This window comes from Aspergillus multicolor (assembly GCF_047715735.1).
Source record: "Aspergillus multicolor strain CBS 133.54 unplaced genomic scaffold BDW74scaffold_10, whole genome shotgun sequence".
Lineage (NCBI taxonomy): Eukaryota > Fungi > Ascomycota > Eurotiomycetes > Eurotiales > Aspergillaceae > Aspergillus > Aspergillus multicolor.
The window spans coordinates 1-22,783 of NW_027395961.1; the positions used below are offsets into that span (position 1 = coordinate 1).

General features: G+C 47.9%; 8 protein-coding genes across 8 annotated transcripts; 5 read left to right on the forward strand and 3 right to left on the reverse strand.

Moving 5' to 3' along the window:
* The first annotated feature begins 450 nt into the window (after nucleotides 1-450).
* Nucleotides 451-2,085, forward strand: BDW74DRAFT_11345 (porphobilinogen synthase HEM2). The gene is made up of 2 exons (XM_073721845.1): nucleotides 451-871; nucleotides 926-2,085. The coding sequence occupies exons 1-2, from the start codon at nucleotides 653-655 to the stop codon at nucleotides 1,826-1,828; spliced, it is 1,122 nt and encodes a 373-aa protein (XP_073584398.1). The 5' UTR covers nucleotides 451-652; the 3' UTR covers nucleotides 1,829-2,085.
* BDW74DRAFT_11352 (uncharacterized protein) lies at nucleotides 2,035-4,888 on the reverse strand. The gene is made up of 3 exons (XM_073721847.1): nucleotides 3,620-4,888; nucleotides 2,299-3,556; nucleotides 2,035-2,197 (listed from the first exon to the last, which is right to left on the reverse strand). The coding sequence occupies exons 1-2, from the start codon at nucleotides 4,497-4,499 to the stop codon at nucleotides 2,343-2,345; spliced, it is 2,094 nt and encodes a 697-aa protein (XP_073584399.1). The 5' UTR covers nucleotides 4,500-4,888; the 3' UTR covers nucleotides 2,035-2,197; nucleotides 2,299-2,342.
* Nucleotides 4,889-6,548: 1,660 nt separating this feature from the next.
* BDW74DRAFT_11360 (exportin CRM1) lies at nucleotides 6,549-10,822 on the forward strand. The gene is made up of 11 exons (XM_073721848.1): nucleotides 6,549-6,720; nucleotides 6,789-6,818; nucleotides 6,878-6,950; nucleotides 7,000-7,071; nucleotides 7,130-7,842; nucleotides 7,896-8,667; nucleotides 8,718-9,188; nucleotides 9,292-9,521; nucleotides 9,607-9,985; nucleotides 10,048-10,219; nucleotides 10,291-10,822. The coding sequence occupies exons 1-11, from the start codon at nucleotides 6,655-6,657 to the stop codon at nucleotides 10,529-10,531; spliced, it is 3,219 nt and encodes a 1,072-aa protein (XP_073584400.1). The 5' UTR covers nucleotides 6,549-6,654; the 3' UTR covers nucleotides 10,532-10,822.
* BDW74DRAFT_11368 (PPP1R11/YPI1 family protein) lies at nucleotides 10,823-11,920 on the forward strand. The gene is made up of 2 exons (XM_073721849.1): nucleotides 10,823-11,339; nucleotides 11,435-11,920. The coding sequence occupies exons 1-2, from the start codon at nucleotides 11,114-11,116 to the stop codon at nucleotides 11,710-11,712; spliced, it is 504 nt and encodes a 167-aa protein (XP_073584401.1). The 5' UTR covers nucleotides 10,823-11,113; the 3' UTR covers nucleotides 11,713-11,920.
* Nucleotides 11,921-12,248: 328 nt separating this feature from the next.
* On the reverse strand, nucleotides 12,249-14,282 carry BDW74DRAFT_177384 (shugoshin family protein; the record flags this gene model as incomplete). The annotated part of the gene is made up of 5 exons (XM_073728883.1): nucleotides 12,249-12,260; nucleotides 12,296-13,035; nucleotides 13,092-13,660; nucleotides 13,719-14,163; nucleotides 14,234-14,282. 5 exons carry the CDS (start codon nucleotides 14,280-14,282, stop codon nucleotides 12,249-12,251), a joined length of 1,815 nt encoding a protein of 604 aa, XP_073584402.1.
* A 288-nt stretch (nucleotides 14,283-14,570) lies between these two features.
* Nucleotides 14,571-15,991, forward strand: BDW74DRAFT_151772 (DASH complex subunit DAD2). The gene is made up of 3 exons (XM_073724252.1): nucleotides 14,571-14,978; nucleotides 15,042-15,101; nucleotides 15,159-15,991. Exons 1-3 carry the CDS (start codon nucleotides 14,744-14,746, stop codon nucleotides 15,296-15,298), a joined length of 435 nt encoding a protein of 144 aa, XP_073584403.1. The 5' UTR covers nucleotides 14,571-14,743; the 3' UTR covers nucleotides 15,299-15,991.
* A 1,739-nt stretch (nucleotides 15,992-17,730) lies between these two features.
* BDW74DRAFT_11423 (uncharacterized protein) lies at nucleotides 17,731-18,735 on the forward strand. Its single transcript, XM_073721863.1, has 2 exons — nucleotides 17,731-17,770; nucleotides 18,042-18,735. The coding sequence occupies exon 2, from the start codon at nucleotides 18,222-18,224 to the stop codon at nucleotides 18,627-18,629; it is 408 nt and encodes a 135-aa protein (XP_073584404.1). The 5' UTR covers nucleotides 17,731-17,770; nucleotides 18,042-18,221; the 3' UTR covers nucleotides 18,630-18,735.
* Nucleotides 18,736-19,215: 480 nt separating this feature from the next.
* Nucleotides 19,216-21,242, reverse strand: BDW74DRAFT_11437 (cytochrome P450). The gene is made up of 4 exons (XM_073721865.1): nucleotides 20,781-21,242; nucleotides 19,956-20,713; nucleotides 19,771-19,889; nucleotides 19,216-19,693 (listed from the first exon to the last, which is right to left on the reverse strand). The coding sequence occupies exons 1-4, from the start codon at nucleotides 21,147-21,149 to the stop codon at nucleotides 19,386-19,388; spliced, it is 1,554 nt and encodes a 517-aa protein (XP_073584405.1). The 5' UTR covers nucleotides 21,150-21,242; the 3' UTR covers nucleotides 19,216-19,385.
* Nucleotides 21,243-22,783: the final 1,541 nt, after the last annotated feature.

Genomic DNA, 22,783 nt, shown 5'->3' on the forward strand with positions numbered 1-22,783 from the left:
AATAAAAATAATAAAAATAATAAAAATAATAAAAATAATAAAAATAATAAAAATAATAAAAATAATAAAAATAATAAAAATAATAAAAATAATAACAATAACCGAAAAAAAGATATTATAAATACTATTAATATTAGGATAAAATATATGAAATACTAAGTAAAGATTAATATATAATAGTAACATCATACTAACCTAATTAGGCCTAGCTTAGGTAATTAGGTAAAAAAACATAGGTTTAGATTTAGGTTTAGGTTTTACCCTAACCTAAAGGGATTAGGTTAGGTATAGAATTTTATTACTTAACCCAGGCCTTAGGTAAGTAAATTACTTACCCAACCCAATAATTTTACCCAACCTTGGTTCATTGGTTCCCTAATTAGTAATTAAGCGGAACCAAGTCGGCCCCGGTCTCGGTTGCGGACTCCTCGGCCATGCACCACCAATCATGGTATGCGAATTTCAAGTCGCCCCAAAGTCAGATTGCAGTTCTCAGATAATGACTTGACAACATCTTCATATAGTCCCCAGTGCACTTTTTCTAAACCAATTGTTATTCCTGGTCACACTTGCTAGGGAACAGGGCGTTCTATTATCTCGATACTCTAGGCCTTTGCATCATCGAGCTAACTGCTTTGTGACCACTACCATTATGTCTTTCTCAAACCTTGTATCCGACCTTGCATTGAGGGACAGCTATGAAGATCGCAATTCCCAGATTTCGAACGCACGATCTCAAATCACTGCTCGATCTTACACGAGTACAGCTGCTACGAGTGTTAGTATAGCCGGTGATATCTCGAGCCAGCTTCATTCCGGCTACAGCCACCCGCTCAGCAGGTCATGGCAAGCAGAGAGGCAATTGACCAAGGTCAGTAGCGTGCGCATTTATATCTCAAATAACCCCTCTGACTCTTCGCTTCAGGAAATGTTAATCTACCCCCTTTTCATCACCGACAACCCAGACGAAGAGACGCCGATCCCGTCACTCCCTAATCAGCATCGGCGAGGACTGAACCGACTGGTACCATTCTTGAGACCGCTTGTTCAAAAGGGACTCAAGTCCGTCATATTGTTCGGTGTTCCTTTGCATCCTTCTGCCAAAGATGCGTTGGGGACTTCCGCGGATGACCCGGCAGGCCCTGTTGTCCAGGCCATTCGCCTCCTGCGATCGCGCTTCCCTGAACTGTATATCGTGACCGACGTTTGCCTGTGTGAATATACATCCCATGGTCACTGCGGTGTTCTGCGGGAAGATGGCACGCTCGACAACACACAGTCCGTTGATCGGATCTCAGATGTTGCTTTAGCCTATGCCGCCGCCGGGGCGCATTGTGTCGCCCCATCCGACATGAATGATGGGAGAGTTCGTGCTATAAAATTGAAACTGATTGAAGCCGGCCTTGCCCATCGTGTGCTGTTGATGTCCTACAGTGCGAAGTTCAGCGGCTGTCTTTACGGCCCCTTCCGTGATGCGGCTGGTTCCTGCCCGTCATTCGGGGATCGTAGGTGCTACCAACTTCCCCCTGGCGGCCGTGGATTAGCCCGAAGGGCCATTCAAAGAGACATTGGCGAGGGCGCAGACATTATCATGGTAAAGCCGGCTAGCAGTTATCTTGATATCATCAGAGACGCAAGAGAACTTGCGAAAGATATTCCAATCGCTGCCTACCAGGTTAGCGGCGAATTTGCAATGATACATGCTGGAGCAAAAGCTGGGGTGTTCGACTTGAAATTGATGGCCTTTGAGAGTACGGAAGGGATCTTGCGCGCTGGTGCCGGAATCATCGTGAGCTATTTCGTACCTGAGTTTCTAGAGTGGCTTTAGTTCAAAATTGTCCACATTTGATCCATGTTTCGTTAGCCAGGTCACTGCCAGGTACTATCATACCCCAATGCTTCCTTCTCATTATCAAATCATGACGATAATGCCGCCCTCCGCTCACGCCTTCCAAAGTCAACTACCTCTTGAGTCTCAAACTGGTATCTTTCCTGGCAAAGATGTTTATTTAGGGTTTTACCAGCAGATACATCGAATATATAGTAGTAATAAGTAGTCGTGCGTAATATCGTGACCTCATGGCAACATTATTTGGAAGGACAGGCATCAGAACTCGGCTCAAGAAACATGATCAATGGGATGCTTGAAATGAGGACTGCTGATCGACTGTTGCATTCACGCACAACCCTCAATTACCTAGTTAGTAGAGAAGATATAAGCTTCATGAAATAGTGGTGTTACAAAGAACAGAAACTATAAACCATCCAATTAGGAATATGAAAACAGGATATCCGAACCAGAATGCTTTGCCAAAAGGACTGTCACCAAAAACAACCAGTTGTCACATATAGCTTGGTTTCAGTCCCTGGAACCCATATGCGACAATGTCTGTTTTCACTACTTCACCAGGAGCGACATATGCTCCCCGCCGCAGACGGACACCAGGGTAGATAGTACAGCCGGCTCCGACGTAACAGTCTTCTTCAATTGTTACGGGCCTGCCTTGATATCGGCTTTGCGACCCTTTTCTTTCTTGCATATTTGCATGCGCCATCGACGTCAAAATGGTTACCCTCGGACCAATCCATGTGTGCGCCCCAATTGTAATAGAGCAGTCGTCAACAAAAAGACAGCTTTCAGATATCATGACGTCCTCGCCAATATGGACATTATAACCATAATGGCACTGGAACGGCGCTTCTACCACAGCACCCTGCGCAATAGACCCCGCGGGCCTCGGTGATGCAGTGCCCAATGATGAATTTGTGGACGTTGCGGGGGCCAGTATCTCCTTCAATAAACGGGTCTGCTCTCTGGCGCTAAGTCCCGAAACAGGGTTGCAGGCATTATTAAACCGCCAAAGAGCAGCTCTACAACGCTCTCTTTCTTCCAGGAGGATGACATCGAAAGGCCTGTATAGATCACCACGTAACATCTTGTCCTTTTCTGTTTCTTCATTGGAAACAGCCCGACCAGATAATTGGTGCTCGATACTCAACGCCATGCGGGCTTGTGCCTGTGGTGTGCTGGTGTCAATACTACTGGTATGTGATGGTCGCTGGTCAATTCCAGTTTGGAATAAAGGTATGTTTGGTTTCGTTTGTCCACTGTGGGAAAGTTCCCTTATTGGTGGTACTAGTGGGTAATCGCCTTTGGTATGTCCTTCCCGAGATAATTCGTGGATTGATGGGACTTCCCGGTAGTCTGCTTTCGGTAGAGAATCTGCGATGTAACTAGGATGATTTGCGCCTGACCAGGTTCGTTTCGACCAGGAGCCCCGACTTGATCCAGCGCCCGTGGGACTGCTGTTAAACTGCGTCGCTGGGCGGTTGTCATCGTCAACAACCAATGTCCTCACTTTCCCTGCGTCAAGCGGTTCTCCTAGGTTTTGCTGGCGATCATGCTGATTGGAGTCGTGGATGTACTGTCCACTGGCATCCGGGTAACCTTCCTTCGACTGCAGCGGAACTGGGGTTTTTGAGGTGGAAGGTTTCTGCCATGTGCTGCGAGATGAGTATCCTTCGCAAATGAAACCCCCTCTAAGACAGTTGTTGCCTGGAGTGGGAATCAGAACTGTTTATACTAGGACACTATATTTACTGAGTTTGAAAAACTTACAAGCTGGATGTTGTTCATCGCATTTTTTCTTCCGCCTCCGGCAAGTCATGCAACCAGTCTTCGTCCTATTGCTGAAAACGCGCTTCCTCTTGGGTGCGACCTGCACGGCGTTTTGCGACCGATCTTGAGGGAAAGAAGACGTTGCGGGTTGCTCACTGGGTATAGACCCCTCGACGCTTGGTTGACCGATCCCATCCCAAGTCTTGTGAGCTGCATCAGGTCCATGAGCCTCACGCTGCAGCGCTTCGGCCAACTGGGCATCTGATGCATCTATTTGCTGGGCCCGCTGGGCTTGATTCAGGAGTTGAGCATCGTATTCATGCCAACTGGTGTTAGTGGACGATCTTCGAGTAATTTCACCCTCCTCTGGCCTGGCGTGCGTTTGGGGAGATGTACGCTTCGACTCGGTATCGCTTTGTGAACTCATGATTTCATTTGTGTTTCCTTCCCGAAGAGAATCTTCTGCGATTCCCTCCGTGGGGAAAGCCGGACTTTTTGGGCCATGGTACGGCGTTCGAAATCCTTCTTGCTCGTCGGATTCCGACCTTCTTCTTTTGGCTCGGCCGGATGAAATGAGAGAGCCATGGGGGGTTGATCGTCTTGACTGCTGTTCATCCATGTCATTACCGCTACTCCCGTTCTGCTTCACAATATCTTCATGTCGCATGGCCCGATCGTTTGCGGGACGTGGCCAGGTTTCAATGGCCTCTCGGGTATCGCGGGTCTCTCCATTTCTTGGACTGCCGTCTTCACCAGTGGGCTCCCCTGTGCGAGAATCCTTTCCATTCACTGCCGTGAACCGCGAAGGACTTTGCTCTACCCTAGAATTCTTCTCGGACTCTTGATCATTCATCCCTGGCACAGTGGCGATAGTGGTCATGGAGGTATGGAGGGCGATTGCAACTCTATTCTTCAGCCGTTGGCAGGCAGGCCGCTAGGAATACGGACCTTAGCAATTAGCATGTGCTAGAATCTCCGTAGACGATTCCGCAGCTTGCAACTGCCAATAGAAGTCGATTGTTGAGACGGTGAGAGCACGAGTGACAATGCAGACCGAGCGGGCTGCCACCATGTATATCGGTATTTGAATCGAGGAGTGGTTGTGACAGCGGCAGGACATAAGCTATGGGGCTATGAAATGAAATAGCTGATAGCCATCAGAAAATGTATTGAGATTGAGATACTGAATGCAGGTCTAACGAAAGGAATGCGAAGAGTATGCCGGGAAAACGATGCGCCAATGAATTGGTAGCGAAGGGAGTGGTGCGCCTAAATAAGCTGTACAAAGCGTCTAGCTATGCGGCTTTTGAGTATAGAACTTATAGTGGTTGTTGCTAATACCGGCTGCATAGGTGTTGAAACGAGGGTAAAGCGTCCGTGATGGCGCGTCTCACTGGAGAAAGGTAGCACACGTACAAGGAAATCAAGCCAGAGACAAAAGATGGTAAAGGGGCCTAGGAGAGGGGCAATAATAAGAAGAAAGGTTGACCTTAGAAGTGGAGGAAAGAAGGATAAGCGATAGCAGTGATTCAGCGAGTAACATGGCAGCACAAGAAGAATTAATTATAACCTTTGCCGCCTGCAGACGGCATTCAGCAGGACACTACTACCTAGGTACGGGCTAGATGCTTTGCAGAGCGATCCAATAGTGACCAGTAACTAGCAGAAGGCTCCGCCCCCGTCCCAATATGGCGTAAGGGTCGAGGAAAAGAAAAAGCGAAAGAGAATAATAGAATTAGAGAACACGCTCGAGTTTGGGCCAAGGGGGCCCGTCAGACGGACCAAGCAAGATGGAGGGAGATATGCGGCTGCCAGCTGGCTGGTGAGAACTTGGCTTGGCCTACCCCGTAGTTGGCGCGCGATCGGCCCTGGCCGTGCGAAGCAGTGTGGTTGGCGACTTGCCAGTGGCTTCATCACCTCTTGAAGGAACACTTTCGGTAGGCCGGCCGACTTGGGATTGGACCATGTCGCGCTCAGGCGACACACCACCTTGAGAGGGAGGGTCAGACGCCTTTTTCCAGCGCCGTTGCCCGTGCTATCCGCCAGGGAAGCGCGGCACAGTGCACTAGAATAGTGGGACCGTCACTCTTTCCTAGCCAGCTTAGTTGCCATTGGCGCCAGCCAGCGGTTCTCATGCATCTCGCAGTCCCAAGTCACAGGGCAGGCCAAAGGAAACAGCGTCAATTAGATATGTCAATCCTGTAGTTGATACTGCATGCTGTACAGAGTATAGAAGATTTTATGATAAATGTTAATAAATCAAGTGGCCACTAATATCTCTGATAGGATCTAATCGTGTTTTCATCTGTAGCGCACGCAAATGCTTGACCTTTAGCGACTTATGATGCACGTTGCAGCAACTAGTTGGCGGTTCGTTACATGAGATTGGCGCTAGGCTGTAGTGGTAGCCGCGAGAACTCAGGCACGCGGCCACCAAATGAGTGACTTCAATTTGCGCTGTGCCTTATATGTAGTGATGCTAGACTCAGGCGAATTGCAGTGGTCTATTTTCTCCTTTCTTTAGTAGCTTGAGTTTACCAGGAAGACATAATACTGCCAATGATTTAATTAGTTAAGCGCGGCGCTGACTAATATTTTGATTATAGAGACAATAGGTACAGCTCACTCACCGCCAGAGGTTCAAGTTCCCTCTGTATGTAACTAGCCCTTTTATGATTCTTTTTTGGCAACGCCAGACTCGACGGCCTATTCGTTCTTCCAAAGCTCAAATCTCGATATAGCCGACCCGCTTCATCCCTAGAAACCTTGTTTCAACTTCAATATCTTTACAATCTACCTCAGGAGCCTCGCCGCTGCGCTTAGTGACCGCTGCTAGCAAACCCCTCCAAAGAAGCTTTTACCCCGCCGGAACACTCCATCCTCTTGATATCTCATACTTCCTACAGCGCATGCCATAAAAAGCTCACAGCGAAGCGACTTTGTCATCCCCCACCGCGCATTGCTGGAGACAAATTTATCGCGGAGACGGTCGAGGTCGAAGTGAAACGCGCCGCTACCTGAACTGCCACGACGGAATGTCTGTCTCTATACAGGAGCTGGACACAACTGTCCAAGCTTTCTACGAAGGCAAAGGCGAACTGGTAGGATACCTTGGGGAACGGTAAAACTGAATGTGTTGAGTTTGCTGACCCAGTTCGCAATTTCACAGCAAAAACAAGCCCAACAGACCTTGACAGAAGTAAGCTCTTGCTACAAACATATGCACAAGAACACGACTAATATTGTCAAATTTATTAGTTCAAACAGAATCCAGATGCCTGGTTGATCGTTGGAAACATTCTCCAGGAATCACAATACCCTCAGACAAAATGTGAGATTGTTCCCCGCATCTACTATGAACCAAGTGCTAATGGTTTTAGTCCTGGCCCTTCAAGTTCTTGACGATGTAATTATGACACGATGGAAGGTTTTACCAAGGGACCAGTGCCTAGGTAAGTCTATGCTGAGGCGAGTAATGTCGTTTGGCGCGGTATAATCTGACTATTTAAGGAATTCGCAACTTTATCGTTAACTTCATCATCGAGAACTCCAAATCTGAGGAGAAGCTAAGAAGTGAACGGGCATTTTTGAATAAGCTTAACTTGGTTCTTGTCTCCATATTGAAACAAGAATGGCCGCATAACTGGCCAACTTTCATCAACGAAATTGTCTCATCGTGCCACACAAGTCTTTCAATCTGTGAAAACAACATGGCGATCCTCCGACTACTGTCCGAAGAGGTGTTTGATTTCTCTCAGGATCAGATGACATCGGTGAAAGCAAGGAATCTGAAGACGACCATGACACAGGAGTTCTCATCGATTTTCCAGCTATGCTCCGAGGTGCTCACGACCGCGAACCAGCCGAGCCTAGTCAAAACCACATTAGAGACGCTCCTTCGGTTCTTGAACTGGATTCCGCTAGGGTATATCTTCGAGACGCCCGTTATAAATACCCTCTTAACGCGATTCCTGGATGTTCCCGAGTTTCGTAATGTGACCCTTAAATGTCTCACGGAGATTGGCGGACTGCAGATCGGAAACCCGTACAACTATGACGAGAGGCTCATTCACATGTTCACTGAGACTTTGACTACAGTATCAAAAACTATCCCGTTGTCCATGGACTTGAAGAACACTTTTGCCAAGAGTAATTCGAGAGACCAAGAATTTGTGCTCAATCTGGCACTATTCCTGTGCAGCTTTTTCAGCGCGCATCTCAGCGTGAGTTTTCTACTCAGAACAATACATTAGAGTCTGATGCTAATTGAAAATAGCTCGTCGAAAAGTTACCTAACCGGGATTACCTCACGCATGCCCACTTTTACCTGATTCGCATCAGCCAGATTGACGACAGGGAGGTGTTCAAGATCTGCTTGGAATATTGGACAAGATTGGTGCAAGAGCTCTACGAAGAGATGCAGCAGCTTCCAATCACTGACATTAACCCCCTGGTGAGCATGGGAGTGAGTGGTCTATCCAATGGGGGTGCCCCGCATCCGAACACCCTTGCCGGCTATCCCCTCCGCAAGCACAAATATGATGAGGTTCTGTCGAGCTTGCGCACCGTCATGATTGAAAAAATGGTGCGCCCAGAGGAGGTTCTTATCGTCGAAAACGAAGAAGGTGAAATTATCCGCGAATTCGTAAAGGAAAGCGACACAATCCAGTTATACAAAACAATCCGCGAGTGTCTGGTGTACCTGACCCACCTGGATGTTATCGACACGGAGAACATCATGATTGAGAAGCTGGCAAAGCAGGTTGATGGCACCGAATGGTCCTGGGCAAACTGCAACACACTTTGCTGGGCAATTGGGTCAATATCTGGTGCTATGAATGAAGAGACCGAGAAACGTTTTCTCGTTACTGTCATCAAGGACCTCTTAGGTCTCACGGAAATGAAGAGAGGCAAAGACAACAAAGCTGTTGTTGCGAGTAATATCATGTATATCGTGGGACAGTATCCACGTTTCTTGAAGGCTCATTGGAAATTCCTGAAAACAGTTGTTAACAAGCTGTTTGAATTCATGCATGAGACGCACGAAGGTAAGCTGTCTAGTCACATCATAGAGCGCTCACAGCTTACTCTCTACAAGGTGTCCAGGACATGGCGTGTGACACGTTCATCAAGATTGCCAACAAGTGTAGGAGGCACTTTGTTGCGCTTCAGCCAGGAGAGAACGAAGCCTTCATTGAGGAAATTGTTCGCAACATGCGAAAAATTACCTGTGATCTTTCCCCACAGCAGGTACACACTTTTTACGAGGCTTGCGGCTACATGATCTCGGCTCAGGGTCAAAAGGGCCTCCAGGATCGGCTGATCGAGAACTTAATGTCACTGCCCAACTCTGCGTGGGATGCCATCATCGCTCAAGCTAACCAGGACCCCTCTGTGCTTCAGGATGGGGAGACGATCAAGATTGTTGGGAACATCATGAAGACCAACGTCGCAGCCTGCTCGTCCGTTGGAACTTACTTCTACTCTCAGTTAGGCCGCATCTACCATGATATGTTAAACATGTTCCGGGCGTCTAGTCAACTGATCAACGATGCTGTTGCGCGCGATGGTAAGTTATATCTTCCATTACCCTGCACCGTACACCCTTACATGTTACCTTCACATGACATGGTATGCGCCCTTTCCGTCTCAACAATTAACAATCTTTTCAGGTGATATTGCGACCAAGACTCCTAAAGTTAGGGGGCTTCGAACAATCAAGCGGGAAATTCTGAAACTTATCGACACGTACGTACAAAAAGCCGACGACTTGGAGATGGTCAACGCAAATATGGTTCCACCGCTTCTTGAAGCTGTTTTGGTAGATTACAATCGCAATGTACCCAATGCTCGTGAAGCTGAGGTCTTGAGCGTCATGACAACGGTGATTCAGAAGTTGCACGTATGCTACCCCACCTTTGCTCTGCCATTCGGTTTTTTTTGTCAATTTCCCAAACATCACAAAGGTATACTGACCAATACTCTAGAACCTAATGGATGATAAGGTGCCACTCATCATGGAAAGTGTGTTTGAATGCACTTTGGAGATGATTAACAAGGACTTCCATGAGTTCCCTGACCACAGAATCCAATTCTTCAAGCTACTTCAAGCAATAAACCTTTATTGTTTCCCGGCTTTGCTGAAACTTGACGCAACGCAATTCAAATTTGTCATTGATTCTTGCATGTGGGCAAGTAAGCACGATAACCGAGAAGTTGAGAACACTGGTCTCACAATGTGCCTTGAACTCATGAACAACATGGCCGAAGTTGATGTACAAACGTCAAACATCTTTTTCCGTCAATTCTATATCCCTATCCTGCAGGATGTATTTTTCGTTCTCACGGACAGCGATCATAAAGCTGGTATGCTCATCACTGCCACTGCCATAGAAAAAAGACTTCTGACGTTACTGACTCTATTCAAGGTTTCAAGTCTCAAGCTTCCTTGCTGTCGCGGATGTTTTATTTCATCGAAGCCGGCAAGATTCAAGACCCCATCTACTCCCCTGAACAAGCACCTATTGGCACTCCCAATAAAGATTTCCTTCAGAAATACGTCGCAGATCTTCTACAAGCTGCGTTCAAGAATCTGCAAGAGTAAGTCTTGGGCCTCCCTTAGCTTAAAGATCACGGGTCGTTTCTCACGATGGTTCTAACTACTCGTCAAGAATCCAAATCAAACAATTCGTGGTTGGCTTGTTCACATACAACGATGACTTCAACAAGTTCAAGACCCACCTGCGTGATTTCTTAATCTCGCTCAAAGAGTTTGCAGGAGATAATGCCGAGCTTTATGCCGAGGAGAGGGAACAGGCTTTAAAGGATGCCAAGGCTGCCGAGCGCAATCGGGCAATGAGAGTTGGAGGACTCTTGAAGCCGTCAGAAATGGACCATGACGACGAGCTATGACTTGACGAAGACCTGAATTCCAGAAGCGACTTGTTGTCTTCGAATGTGATGAGAGGCTCAGAGGGCATATGCGAAGACCTGTTAGACGGGTGGTCCTTCTACGGACTGTAGGTATGAGAATCTCATCTGCCTATTTCTGGATGTTTTTGGTTTGTCCGCCGCTACAACCCCGGCTCACTGTTTCCTTCTGGAATCAGGGTCGTACAAACGGTTAGTATCTGATCTATCGTTGCGATCTTATCCTCGGGCATATATGGCACACTGCTCTATAGTTATCTTGTTGCCACAATCAAGAGCCACAACCCTCATTCTTCGTCCGAGGCTAGCCAGTTGTATTTAGTTCCAAATAGGCTACAAGATATGGAGCAAGGGCTAACTAATAAGGTACGTAATTAAACAGCGCTGCCAAGACAGCCTCGAACACGTGGAACCAGTACTCCGGGAGTAGAGGTCCCTCGCCTAAAAGTAGCCCAGGCAAAATCATTGCGCTCGCCATACTCTGTACTCCGTACCACGATATTTGTTTATGCGCGCCATCATTCTCTTACTGTCGTCGGAGTTCGCAACCTCCCAAACGCACTGATGTCCCATAATCGCAATGTCACCTCACAGAGCTCGGCGTCTAGCTCTCGTGTTTCCTCTGCCACTCGGGTGCAAAATGATACGATGAATACCCCGATCACTGGAACCTTAAGACTTCGAGCAGAAGAAAACTCTTCAACTAGGCATGAAGAAACGCCGGCACGGCATATACGCTGGAGTGAGGATGTGGTAGACAACGAAGGAATGGGAAAGAAGAGCTCAAAAGGTACAAAATAACCCCTTTGGTGGCGCTGAGAGGGTTTCCGCCATCATGGCAAATAGCTGACTGTTGGGACTTGATCACTCGTGCGCGAGCCATAGTTTGCTGCATATACCATAAGACGAGGCCCATTGGGGAAAGCAGTTCGGAATCAGAATCCTCCGAGTCGGAGTCATCTGATTCAGACAGCGGGTCTGAGACTGGGAACTCAGATGGAAGAAGAAGCTGTGGACACTCCAACCATAACCGGCGCGATACCCAGCAGACATTAAACAGAGGTGGAACTTTGGACGGTCATCAACATCGCAGTGTTAAAGGCCAACGAAGAAAGCCTAGCCCGAATGCATACGAAAAGATGCCGAAATACACTAAAAGTTGAAAAGCTGAAAAAGCTGATGTCGTTCTTCAAATGTACGACCGGGATGGCTTGTCCGGCAAGACATCGCTCAATCGATGTCACCAGCACTTATACATGATAGCTTCCTTGTGTCGCTCGAATGATAGCTCCATATCCTACAGTTATGACTATTGCCATGAGAGCAAGGAATCGGGTACTAGGCCCGTTGGCTTGAAGCAAGAGAGCCGCCTCAAGATCGATACGGTTGCCAAACCGGGACCATGCGGTACTCTGGGCGCAGTGCAACCGCATATTTGTTCCTTGAACTTCGATTTGATGATGATGTGGTTTGTGTTTGATCCTACAGGCCACAACCGTTTGTTGTACTTCGTCTATACAAATTACGATATGCCGCAAAAAGCTGCCTGAATGATTGACATAAACGCCTTTTGTTCTCTTATAACATCATGCTTTTTCGCCGGGCAGCAACTCGTAGCCCCCTTGTCATTTGCGTGGATCCAATTGTCTCCCCGAACCCTGGGGAATCCCTGACGTGGAGCTCATCGTCTATAGAAACCTCATTCATCGAGCTACCTGCATAAGCAGTAACCCACCCGCTACTTACGCTTTCCACACTCAGGGTACTCGGCATAATGTTCGTTTGAGGGTCGTTTCCGGGAGCCTTAGGGTTCGAAGAATGCCGTCTGGATTTTCTGTCTACAAGCACGACTGCCTGAGTTTCACTCGTTGGGATACCTTGCCCATTGGAAGACGATGATTGGTCATGGCCGCGAGTATTTTCTGCTTGATGTGGGTGCCCGGCAACAGTTTCGTTACCGATCAGGTTATGCTCCCAGTTTGCGGTACTTGACTTTCGAGCCCTTTTGGCAGAGGTGTGCTTGTTCTTTCGATCTTGTGGCTCTGGGTCTGAATCCGAGTGTGAAGTAGATTTTCTTGGTTTATCACCACTGACGGCCGGGCCTAACTCGTTTGTCGATCGTCTCATCTTGTCTCTCAGGTTTGGTTCGGCATAACTGACCACCGCACCCCGTCGCCTCGATGGCCGCGTATTAGACATATCTGACGTTACCGCGGCTTCGGAGTACTCAATAGCATGAAGTGATGGAGCGTCTGATTTCAACTTCGCATCCTTGTCATGTCTGTGATCACCTTTGACCCCAGCGTTACCGTTGTTGGGGGCGGGAATGCTGAGCTTCCTTGTTGCAATTTTATTGCAATCCACACCAACTTTGCTCTGCCTGGGTAGAGAGTTTTCACTGCTCTCCATTGGCCTCTGGCTATTCTGACTCCAGACCTTTGTGGTAGTTGACTTGGTGGGGGAATGTACGTTGGCATTGGTACTCTCTGTTATTGTTTGCTCAGTTAGCATAGACGCGTCAAATGAAAGTGGGTGGATATACTTGGTTCGAGAACTTTCCGCTTCAACTGTACTTGACTTGTGGTTCTATTGCTAGTTTGGACATTCTTTTTGCCTGGGGAGTGGGCAGTTGGCGATAGGTTGGATGACTGAAGCTCATGATTGAGATCATCGCTGTTGAATTCGGCTAGAGCATGCTCATGATGAGAAGGCAGTTTCGGCGACTGAGCTGGACGACTGAAGTGGAAGCCGTCATCGTCAGTAGTTTTCAAAAGAATCTCTTCCTCTGCGTCTTCCGCTGAGAATTTGCGCTTTGCGCCACATTTTCGCGTGAGTTTCGAATCGAGCAAAGACGTAGATCTCGAATCGGCCTGGTCTTTAGTGATTGATGACGTGCATATCTTCTTCTTTCTTCTGGTTTCAAGGTTGGGAGGCAGGGAACGCTCGTCTGTGCATCCCACGATTGAATTTGTGCTCATAAGCCCGGCGTCTTCGCCTATAGGCGCGTCGTCACACTCGGCCAACTTCTCTGGGAGACCGGAAGGATACTCTAAATCGCGAGAGATTGGGGTATTTGTGTCGTTGCCGAGCGACTCTTCTAGTTCTTGCGCACTATTTCGCCTGCCAGTTAGCAATGCATTGATTCTGACTCAAAAAAACATGTACTTACCTTAGTATATGCCTAGGGAAGAATTTATCTTCTGGTATGACAGGCAGTCGCCCGTCCACGTCGCGACCCATATTGGGCTCCAGGTCCTCCTTGTTGGATTCTCCAGTAGATCCTTTTTCCTTTGGCTGTCTCTCTCCAGCAGAATCGGCCTTTTCGTAAGTTGATCTAGAGTATCGACGTGGCAAGCCACCCAATTCGGCTATCAGGCTGCTCAATTCCACTAGCTTGGTGTCGAGCCTTGCTTTAAGGTCATACACGCCATCGTGGAGTGTTCGTGCAGCCTCATAACGCTCCAAGTCCTGTGTCAGGGTTATGATTTGTTCCCTAAGTGACACATTTTCAGAAAGAAGGTGAGAAACTTCAGACTCAAGGCTTCGAATCCGGAGCGACTGGATTGAATTGACTCGAGCTATCTCGCGATTTTGCCGCACAAATCGTCTTTTTACTAAGTAGAAATTAGCTGTCGCCGCGACACCATCACCTCGGAGGCTTTCTGATTGTTGGGACGGACGAACGAATTTCAATAGGTTCGGACGAAGCGGTTGACTCATTCAAACGAGCCATATTCGTAGGGAGGGCAGTTGATGAAGTGAATTTCTTTCGTTTTGCCTAGACGCTTATATTAGTTCTCGTCGGACTAGCTCTGTCCCAAGAAGGAGCTAGAGTGGCGAGTTCAGCCAATATTGTCGATAGAGATGGCAAGAATATTTGAAATAATATAAGAAATGTGATAATGGCCCTGAAGTCCGCGGTTGTTGATGATTAGCCCAACTAGGATTAGCGTAAAGCCATTTGTTTTGGAAAGTGCGGGCTGAGGTGGTGACTACTACTTACTAGTACTACCAAATCTACCATACCTCGTCTTTCCGGCCCTCCATCATCTCAGAAGTGCCCAGCTTTGATCTCTGCTCGCAGCCATTGCTACCGTGCACCTGGACTGGACTTATATTGCTACAAATTTGCACTTCTCCGCCTGAACAGATCATCTTCCGCTATCATCCCACCTAATTTAGATTCATAGCCGAATGGCGTATGCGTCCCGCCCTACCTCCATGCTTCCCCCAGGATCATCAACTGCGTCCCTTCGACAAACAAATAACGCCATAGCACAGCAACAGTCCTCTGCTCTGGCAGCTCGCGTTGCATCTAAGAAAGCTGAGCTTGACAATCTGATTCAGCTGCGCGAAATGAGTCATGGCCTCGCAGGGCAGATGGAGGCTCTCCAAGCCAAGCTTGGAACGCTCAGAGACGGTACAGAAGGTGAACTAGTCATATCTTGGCCTTCTTATGTGTTGTTTATTTTGCTGACTTTATTCTGATTAGCTGTGGCATACGTGCTTGCCAATTGGGACAATGTTCTGCGGGCAATTACTATGGCGTCAAGTATGTTCCATTTCTTTGTTGGACTAGAACTATGCCTTCTGACATGGTCTGATCTAGCCAAGCTGGCGACGCTGGATCGAGTGCCAGGTCAACAACCGACTATTGACGAACAGGGCGATGTGTCTATCGAGTTACCCTTGCCGGCGACACTGGTTCGGATACCTACTAGTCAACCTGACACACTGAGAGAACGGTGATCCTTACATTATTATCTTTGCATTCCTGTAATAGGCCCTGCAAGTAATCAGGGGCGATTACTTGCGGGTCATCAATACCATTTTCACCTGCGCGTTGGTAAGCAAACTGTCACGGTTGTGTTTGACTACCCGATCTTGCTGAACTATCAAGATGTTTATGTATACTGTATGATATGGAGGTTCAGTTGAAAACGAAGCATTTATGCTGGTTAGACCTTCAGAACATCATTGATCCATTGCTACCGTGCCAACAGCACGTCAAGTACGGCAAGCATGGGAATTGGAAACAGCTTAAAGGCGGAAGGAGTTACCCTGTGGGATTTTTTGATGAAATTAACAAACTCACAGAACCTCATTATTTACTGTGAAATAACCCTGTGGGTCAGGAGACTCACGTATGTTTAGCTATCAGTGCATGGTGCTCTGGACTTATTAAGTTTCGAGAGCATGTCCTGCTTTTCCTGAGACCTTGATCGAAGCTAAATGGGTTGGCCTCGGCTGCTTATCATGGAGGTCTGAAAATATATTCAAGATGCATCCATCTCCAGCGTCTGGATTGTGTATATTGAATTCCACTTATAACTAGGCTGAGATATAGCATGTGCAAGCAGAGGTTATATATTTTTATTTAAACAATTGTAATAGCCTGGTTTCCACAATTGGGCTAACATCTAGCAAGTGGTGACCCTTAAAGCATGGACAGAACATCAAAAATGTACGTACAGAGGAAATTTACAGATAACAATTGCAGTTAGTACCCAGCCAGATCATTGCCTTGTTGTACGTGCTAGTTCCTAGTTTTGGCGACATGGCTCTTATACGTTTGATTTTGATTCTCATAACTTGAGAAAAGTCGACGATATACGTAGGCATGTTCATGGAAGCCTTCTAAGTTTTTCGGCGCTGACACAGTCGGCCACGGGAGCGTCAAAATATGCAAATACTACTCCACAGCAGTGCTTAGGCAGGCTCTTACTCCGTGCATTGCGCAAGTTTCTAGGTTACGACTGCAAGACTGTATGGGCTACATAGGGCGCCCGAAGCTCGATACGCCGTACTACTACCATTGCCCTGATGGTGTCCTGGATAGGGTTGAATCTGCCATATAGTTCTAAGATTTTCGAGCGTTTTCTCCAATCAGCTGTGCGAGCCGCTTATCTGCTTGCTTTTTTGGTCCACCCCCCTGCTATGTACATATGTACGTACTCCATATTCAAGCAAAGCGTCCGCGCGTCGTAACCATCCTCTAGCTTTCCTCACAGTCAAATGTGATCACGGCCATGAGTTCCCAAGCAGGAGCCAAAGACAGACACGCTTCCTTTCTCACTCCATTCATGAATGGAAAGTCAAGGGCTGAGCCGGGCTAGTTCTACGGAGTACTCCGAGTAATGCTGTACAGGATAATACAGGAGCCCCTGTACTTCTAATTCTACGCCACAGTGATTAGACTTTGTATGTAGGCGCAGAGAGTCAGAAACAGGCACCTGCTGCTCACCCTGCCACATAGTAGAAATAATCACCCATTGAAGTGGCATCACTGCGGGACCTGGTCCTGCTCCCGAGTCCTAGGCCGCCTAGTAATAATAATATTAATGTGGTTTGGTTAGGGTAGGTAAGGGCCCACCCGCTGAGCGCGCATCACCCGTCGGCTAATCCCCACAATCCAATGTCGAACTTGGGTCACGGGTGGCGGCTGGGGCGGCTTAAGGCAATATTAAGCTGGTCTTTGTGCTGATAGCCTGATACACAGTCACTTATCTGCAGAGGTCTGTGCGAATCTGTGGCTGCCAGGCTGGTCAGGCTGGCCAGCACTGCTTGCTGTCTGTATGTAGACATGTAGGCCCAGTATGCCTTATCCAGCAGTATTAACCGTTTGCTCCGCAGCAATAATAATGCCTTGGGAATAGTCCAAGGTCACTTTGCCCGATCCTGCCACCTGGGTCATTTGCCATTGCCAAACCTCCAAAGTTCTCAAAGTTTGCAGTGCCAGCAACTCCGGGGATATGGCGCAGGGCGTAACGGGCTTTGAGTGGCTGCTGGGACCCCGGTTCCACTCAAGTAGCTGCACAGGTCCACAGGAACTTCAGCAAGGTTTGAAGTACTAACTGTACTAGTCCCACAGAGGCTTAGCATAGAGCCCACTTCAAGGCTACCCCTCTCGCATTCTCCACTATAGCCACGGCAAAAGGACAGCCGCAGATGGAACGATAGGCGCCAAATAATCAGCATTGACTCTCTGGGCAATGAGGATTGAGTACCTACCTTAGGCGATAATGCCAATCAAGAAATCTATAGTACTAGAACGCATGCGTCGTAGTACAGGTGTCCATGCATCATGCATTGGGACTAATCGGTATCCACTTCCATCCATCATAGCGCCTTTTCTCTCAGCTTCCCCCAAGGTCGAAAATCTCTCTGTGATATTTGAATATCGCATACCCCTTCGGTCTGCCAAATCTTCCACTCTTAACCGTAAGCACCCATTTTTTTTTGTCCTCGACTGCTTGTTTCTCGCGTCCCGCGTCTCTGTTCATCCTGCTTCATACAGGGCAATCGTCTCGGGTGGTATCTCTGTCAGGATGATACTCGACTTGCTTACTATGAGGTGACTACATTTTCTGGACACATAATCTTCCAACCTCTGAGCAATATCTTCCCTGGATTGTGTGATATCTCCTCATCATATTGGAACCGAAAGTTCGCCCTGGACTTGGTTTTACTTACCTCCCACATTCCGCCTCAGTTCAACAACTGTTATCCCCTAAATCGCTGTTGCCGATACATGGGATATCTATCAGGTCTCTGGCCTTCTCTCTAGCCATTCGCTCAGCTACCGTCCGAGAGATATCTCCATCGCTCTTATTGCGCCCAACGCCCTGGGCAGGTAGTTAACCGCATTGTTCCATCCAGCAGAAATTCAATCATGACTACCGAATGGTCCCTTGACTTTTGCCTGGTCTGTGATCGTCAGACCCTGGGGGAGCCATACTGCTCTCAGTCGTGCAGACTGGCGGAACTCGATGTCTCGCGTGAAATGACGTCTACCCATACACGAGATTCTAAAGAGGCACCCAAACCAAGCCCTAGTCCAGCAGGGCGCGGGGCCATGGCCAAGCCGGCTCCCAACACGACTCGAACATCGTCCTGGAATTCATATCGACCGCATTATCAGAAGACACTGTCACCATCCTCATCACAGACCTCATTATCGTCCCTCCGAAGTTATTCATCACAAGGATTCCCAATATCATCGCAGTCCCAGACCGAATTGCGTGATTACGCGAGTTCTTTTGATCATGTCCGTGATCTCAAAAGACGGTTAACATCATAAGACTTGGACTTGTCGACTATACTCCACATTATAATACTTCAACGAAACTTTCAACTTTACATCTTCGACTCAATCCTAGACCGTCCGCCGTGACCCAGTGGTTCCCTATGTCTATATCGCGATATACCCTATTTCCGAACCCATAATTCTTGCTTCGCCTGAGACATGCATCCGCTGCTTCGCTTCCACAAGTCTCGATATGATCTACTGGCATGGCGCCAACTAGAACAAGGTGTGTTCAAGAAGGAAGGGGGAGTAAAGGAAGACTGCTTTCACTTATGGGAGAGCTGTATAATCTCCCGACAAGGCGAGGAGTAGCGCAAAATCTACTGCATCTTCAGCGACATGTTTACATTGGCAACGTACTATCTCTTTTCTGCAAGCATTCTGATTTCTACTTCACTTCATTGCATTGACTTGAGACTCGATGAGTCTGATTCTTTTGGTGTCAGGCTCGGATGGCACGGTGTTCAGGAACCCCATTGTATATTATAATGACACTGGCACAAGCATGACATTCTCAATCAACCTTTCGAGTCTACTGGCAGGGATAATGCACGGTATTGGTTGAGACGATGATGCCATAGGCATAGAGTCTAGCTATAGAATGGCACTCTATATATCGTCTGCATTCTCTCCGACAAGTAAGACAAAACACGTAGCTCCTTATCGTATATTTTAATGATTGTTCCTCTAGGAACGAACCACGAGCCAAGCTTAAGCCGAAACCAGGATGAGCACTCTACCCGGGTTATCTCAAGCCAAAGCTTTGATCAGCGAATCTTTATTCTTTGGAACGAACTTCACCTTGTACTTCTTCGGTATCGCCACCAAGCTTGTCGGGTCAGAGTTCCCCTTCACAGGATGACAGTCTATCCTCTCATTAGTCGGTTCGATGCGGAAGCTGTTCAAAGTGCGTATAAACACGAGGTACAGCTCCCTATTGGCGAGAAGTGAGCCAGCACACATGCGGTAACCCGTACCATAAGTGAACATGGGAGCATCTGGCTGCTCGAACCATCGCTCTGGCCTGAACTCATCTGGATCACTCCATACTTCCGGATCTGAATCAAAGCGCGAATTAGGTATGACACGTGATACCGCATGATAAACAAGTAACAGAAGGACAAAGGTGACGTACCCATGTTACAGGCCCATGAATTGAGGAAAAACACGGTTCCCTTGGGAATTAGTTTGCCGTCATAAGTTATATCTCTGATAGAGGTGCGTGGCAGTGCTAGGCGCAGCACGGTATAGTATCTGTAGAGATGTATTAGTTATGATCCTTACGCAAACGCGACGACTGTGGGAAAAGGCAATATTGACCTGAGACATTCCCTGACCAGGGCCACAATATAAGCGCATTTTTGGTCGTCACTAGAGTCACACAGCGGTTCATCTTCGCCATACATTGCCTGGATAGCCTTTGCTGCCTTGTCTTGAACGTCAGGGCGCTGAGAAAGTAAAGAAATACTCCACGCAACTAGCGTTGTAACGGTATCCAAGCCGCCCGATAGCATGGTCAGACTGATAGAGGTGAGCTCCTCTGAGTTCAATCTAGCATCCTTGTCAAGGATAACGTTGGCTTGAATGCAAGGTTTATGAGTACCCTTCTCCATCCGATCATCAAGGTCCCGGTTAAGCGAATTGAGATACTTGTCACGCCGGTCTCTCATTTCCTTTGCCTTGTGAGAGTTGGTGTTGAAAGGATTCAGGCGTAGAAGCGGAATATAATCCTGCAGATTACCCGTCGTGCTTCTGAACCTGCTAATCTCCTCCTCGACTTCGGTAATCTCCTCGAAAAGCTCTTCCTCTTGAGATGCTACACGCACCCCCCAATTCAAAGTAAGGGCAAGGCTCAAGCTAAGCCGTTGAATCATAGCCATGGGGTCCACGGGTGTTTTCCCACCGTTTCCGTACTTGTAGAGCTCCGCCACGAACGATTTAGACTCAACATCCAGATGGTACACATATGATTCGACGGACGGGCGGTTGAGAGCTGACGCTGCACCCTTTCTGCGCCGCTTCAGCGACTCGCTATAAGGCGAAGTACCAATTGTTGTACCAGCTGTATTAGAGACAATCTATATCACCTTGTGAGCACAGTGCATACAAAAATCAAGAAAAGTACCATGGTTGGAGTCCACTAACCTTATGAAAAGTATAAAACTCAGGCCTGGAACTTAAAGCTTGCGCGTTATGGCCGAAAAGAACCTTCGCAGCTGCAGCAGAGTTGACCACCATAATGGGGATATTTCCTAGCTGGATCTGATAAACTGGTCCATATGACTTGGACCAGATGCGATATTGTTCGGCCGCATTTTTCCGAATTTGCGCGAGATTACCTATCAGAGGCAACCCTTTAGGGCCCTTAAAGCCAGGGATACGAGCCGAAGCCCGAATAAATTCATTGATAAAGACATAGAGAATAGGGACAACGAAAGAAAGGAAGGCTAATGTTTGCAGGGGATGTTCGCTTGCTTTGCTGTTGATAAGCAATAACGCTTCCGTGATAGCCATGTTGTTGTAGGTCTTCCAAAGATGCCTCAGAGCTTGTTGTATACGAAAGGGGTAACATAGCTAGCGAGATTCCTTGTTCATATAGGATACTCCTGTCTCACTTCGGGCTATGAGGTTTTACCAGCTCCGCCGCTGTGGTAGGAACATTTCCGTCACACGAAGAGCTGCGAGAAGACTTCAAGGCGTCTAGCTCCACCCCGCAATTTCATGAGGGGACCTGGGGTAACAGGTTCGGAGTAGTAGCATTGTAGATACGGGCTGCATGATTCGCCATGGCCACGGTTCGCTTGCTAAGAGCAACCGAGGTCGTTCCGCACACGGAACGATTCCGCATATTGAATGGCTAGAACGGTACAATTCCATGTTTGATCGATATCATGCGTTTCCGAATGCCAGGCTTCTCTACGGAGTATAAGACCAAGCCTTTGAAAGAGCATTGTAGCCAGCGCTCAAGTTGTCGAATCTTTCTTTGCAATGGTTCTGCGCAACGAGGGCTGACTGAGGGAGAAGCTTGCCAGGGAAACCGGGAGAACCGTTGAGACAAGTGCCTCCTAGAATCGTGCAGTCCGCTTAATTAACCCTACAGATTGAGTCAATAACATAATATGGCAGTGGTTTCAAAGATACCCAATTAGATAGGGACATGCGGATAGGATTGCTACAGTGGAATCACAACGCACATATGTCTAGTCTAGGAGCAATGTCCACATTCATATCACAAGTTCGGTGAGAAGCCATTTCGCCGGGCATGTCCATGATGTAGGTAGAGTAGTCCACGAGCCCGAACCAGTCATTGGAGAGACGAGTGTCTGCTTGTGCCTCGGGAGCAATACAGCATACGCGCGTTGCTGAAATGGGGCAACAGACGAGGTTCCTGGAGATCGTCCTTAGAAAGTCTGGATGGCTTTGCTGAAGTGCGTCACAGCATGCCCCATTGAGTTGCTAAAGGACAGTCACCTCGAACATAAGGTCACCATCGTGATGATTGTGCGATTCGCATAGGTCCCTCAGGAGATGCTCCATGTAACAAAGGGGAGATATCAAAGCAGAACCCGTGAACAGACATTATTGTTACTCGGTGGATGATAACATCATACGGAGTAGCTTCCAAGAATATAGTCGGTGGGTCTAAGTCTCAATAAATCAGGACCAGGCTGCGCGCTTGGCAGATCATCTGCGTTCTCCCAAGCCCCAGTTGGGCCAGTTCAGGATTTCGGGTGAAAAGTCGAGTCTCGACTCCGACGGCAGGGAGATGCCTCGACACACCTGCCGTTTTGAACGGGCCGGACTGGTCACGGGATGGCTTGTCCTCCGAAATCTTTAACTGCGATCGCCCAGATGTTCCTGGATACCGGCCTCTGGAATCCGGCCTTTAGCGCCAAAAATCCTTTGCTGGTCACATGGAGGTCCGATTGTCTTGTCTGCTGGCTGCCGAGCGGTTGATTGGTGGGACAATCTGGCTTTACGCTGCGAAGCCGTCATCGCTCCACTTGCAATTGTGCTCCAATAAAGTTGCAGGTTGCTCGAACTGCTGGAACTTGGCAGACTGAAAAGGCCAACCGGATAGTGTTTACGCGGTACATTGCTCGGAAAACGTCATGACGCAGTATAAGAGAATGGAAGGTTACCCGGTC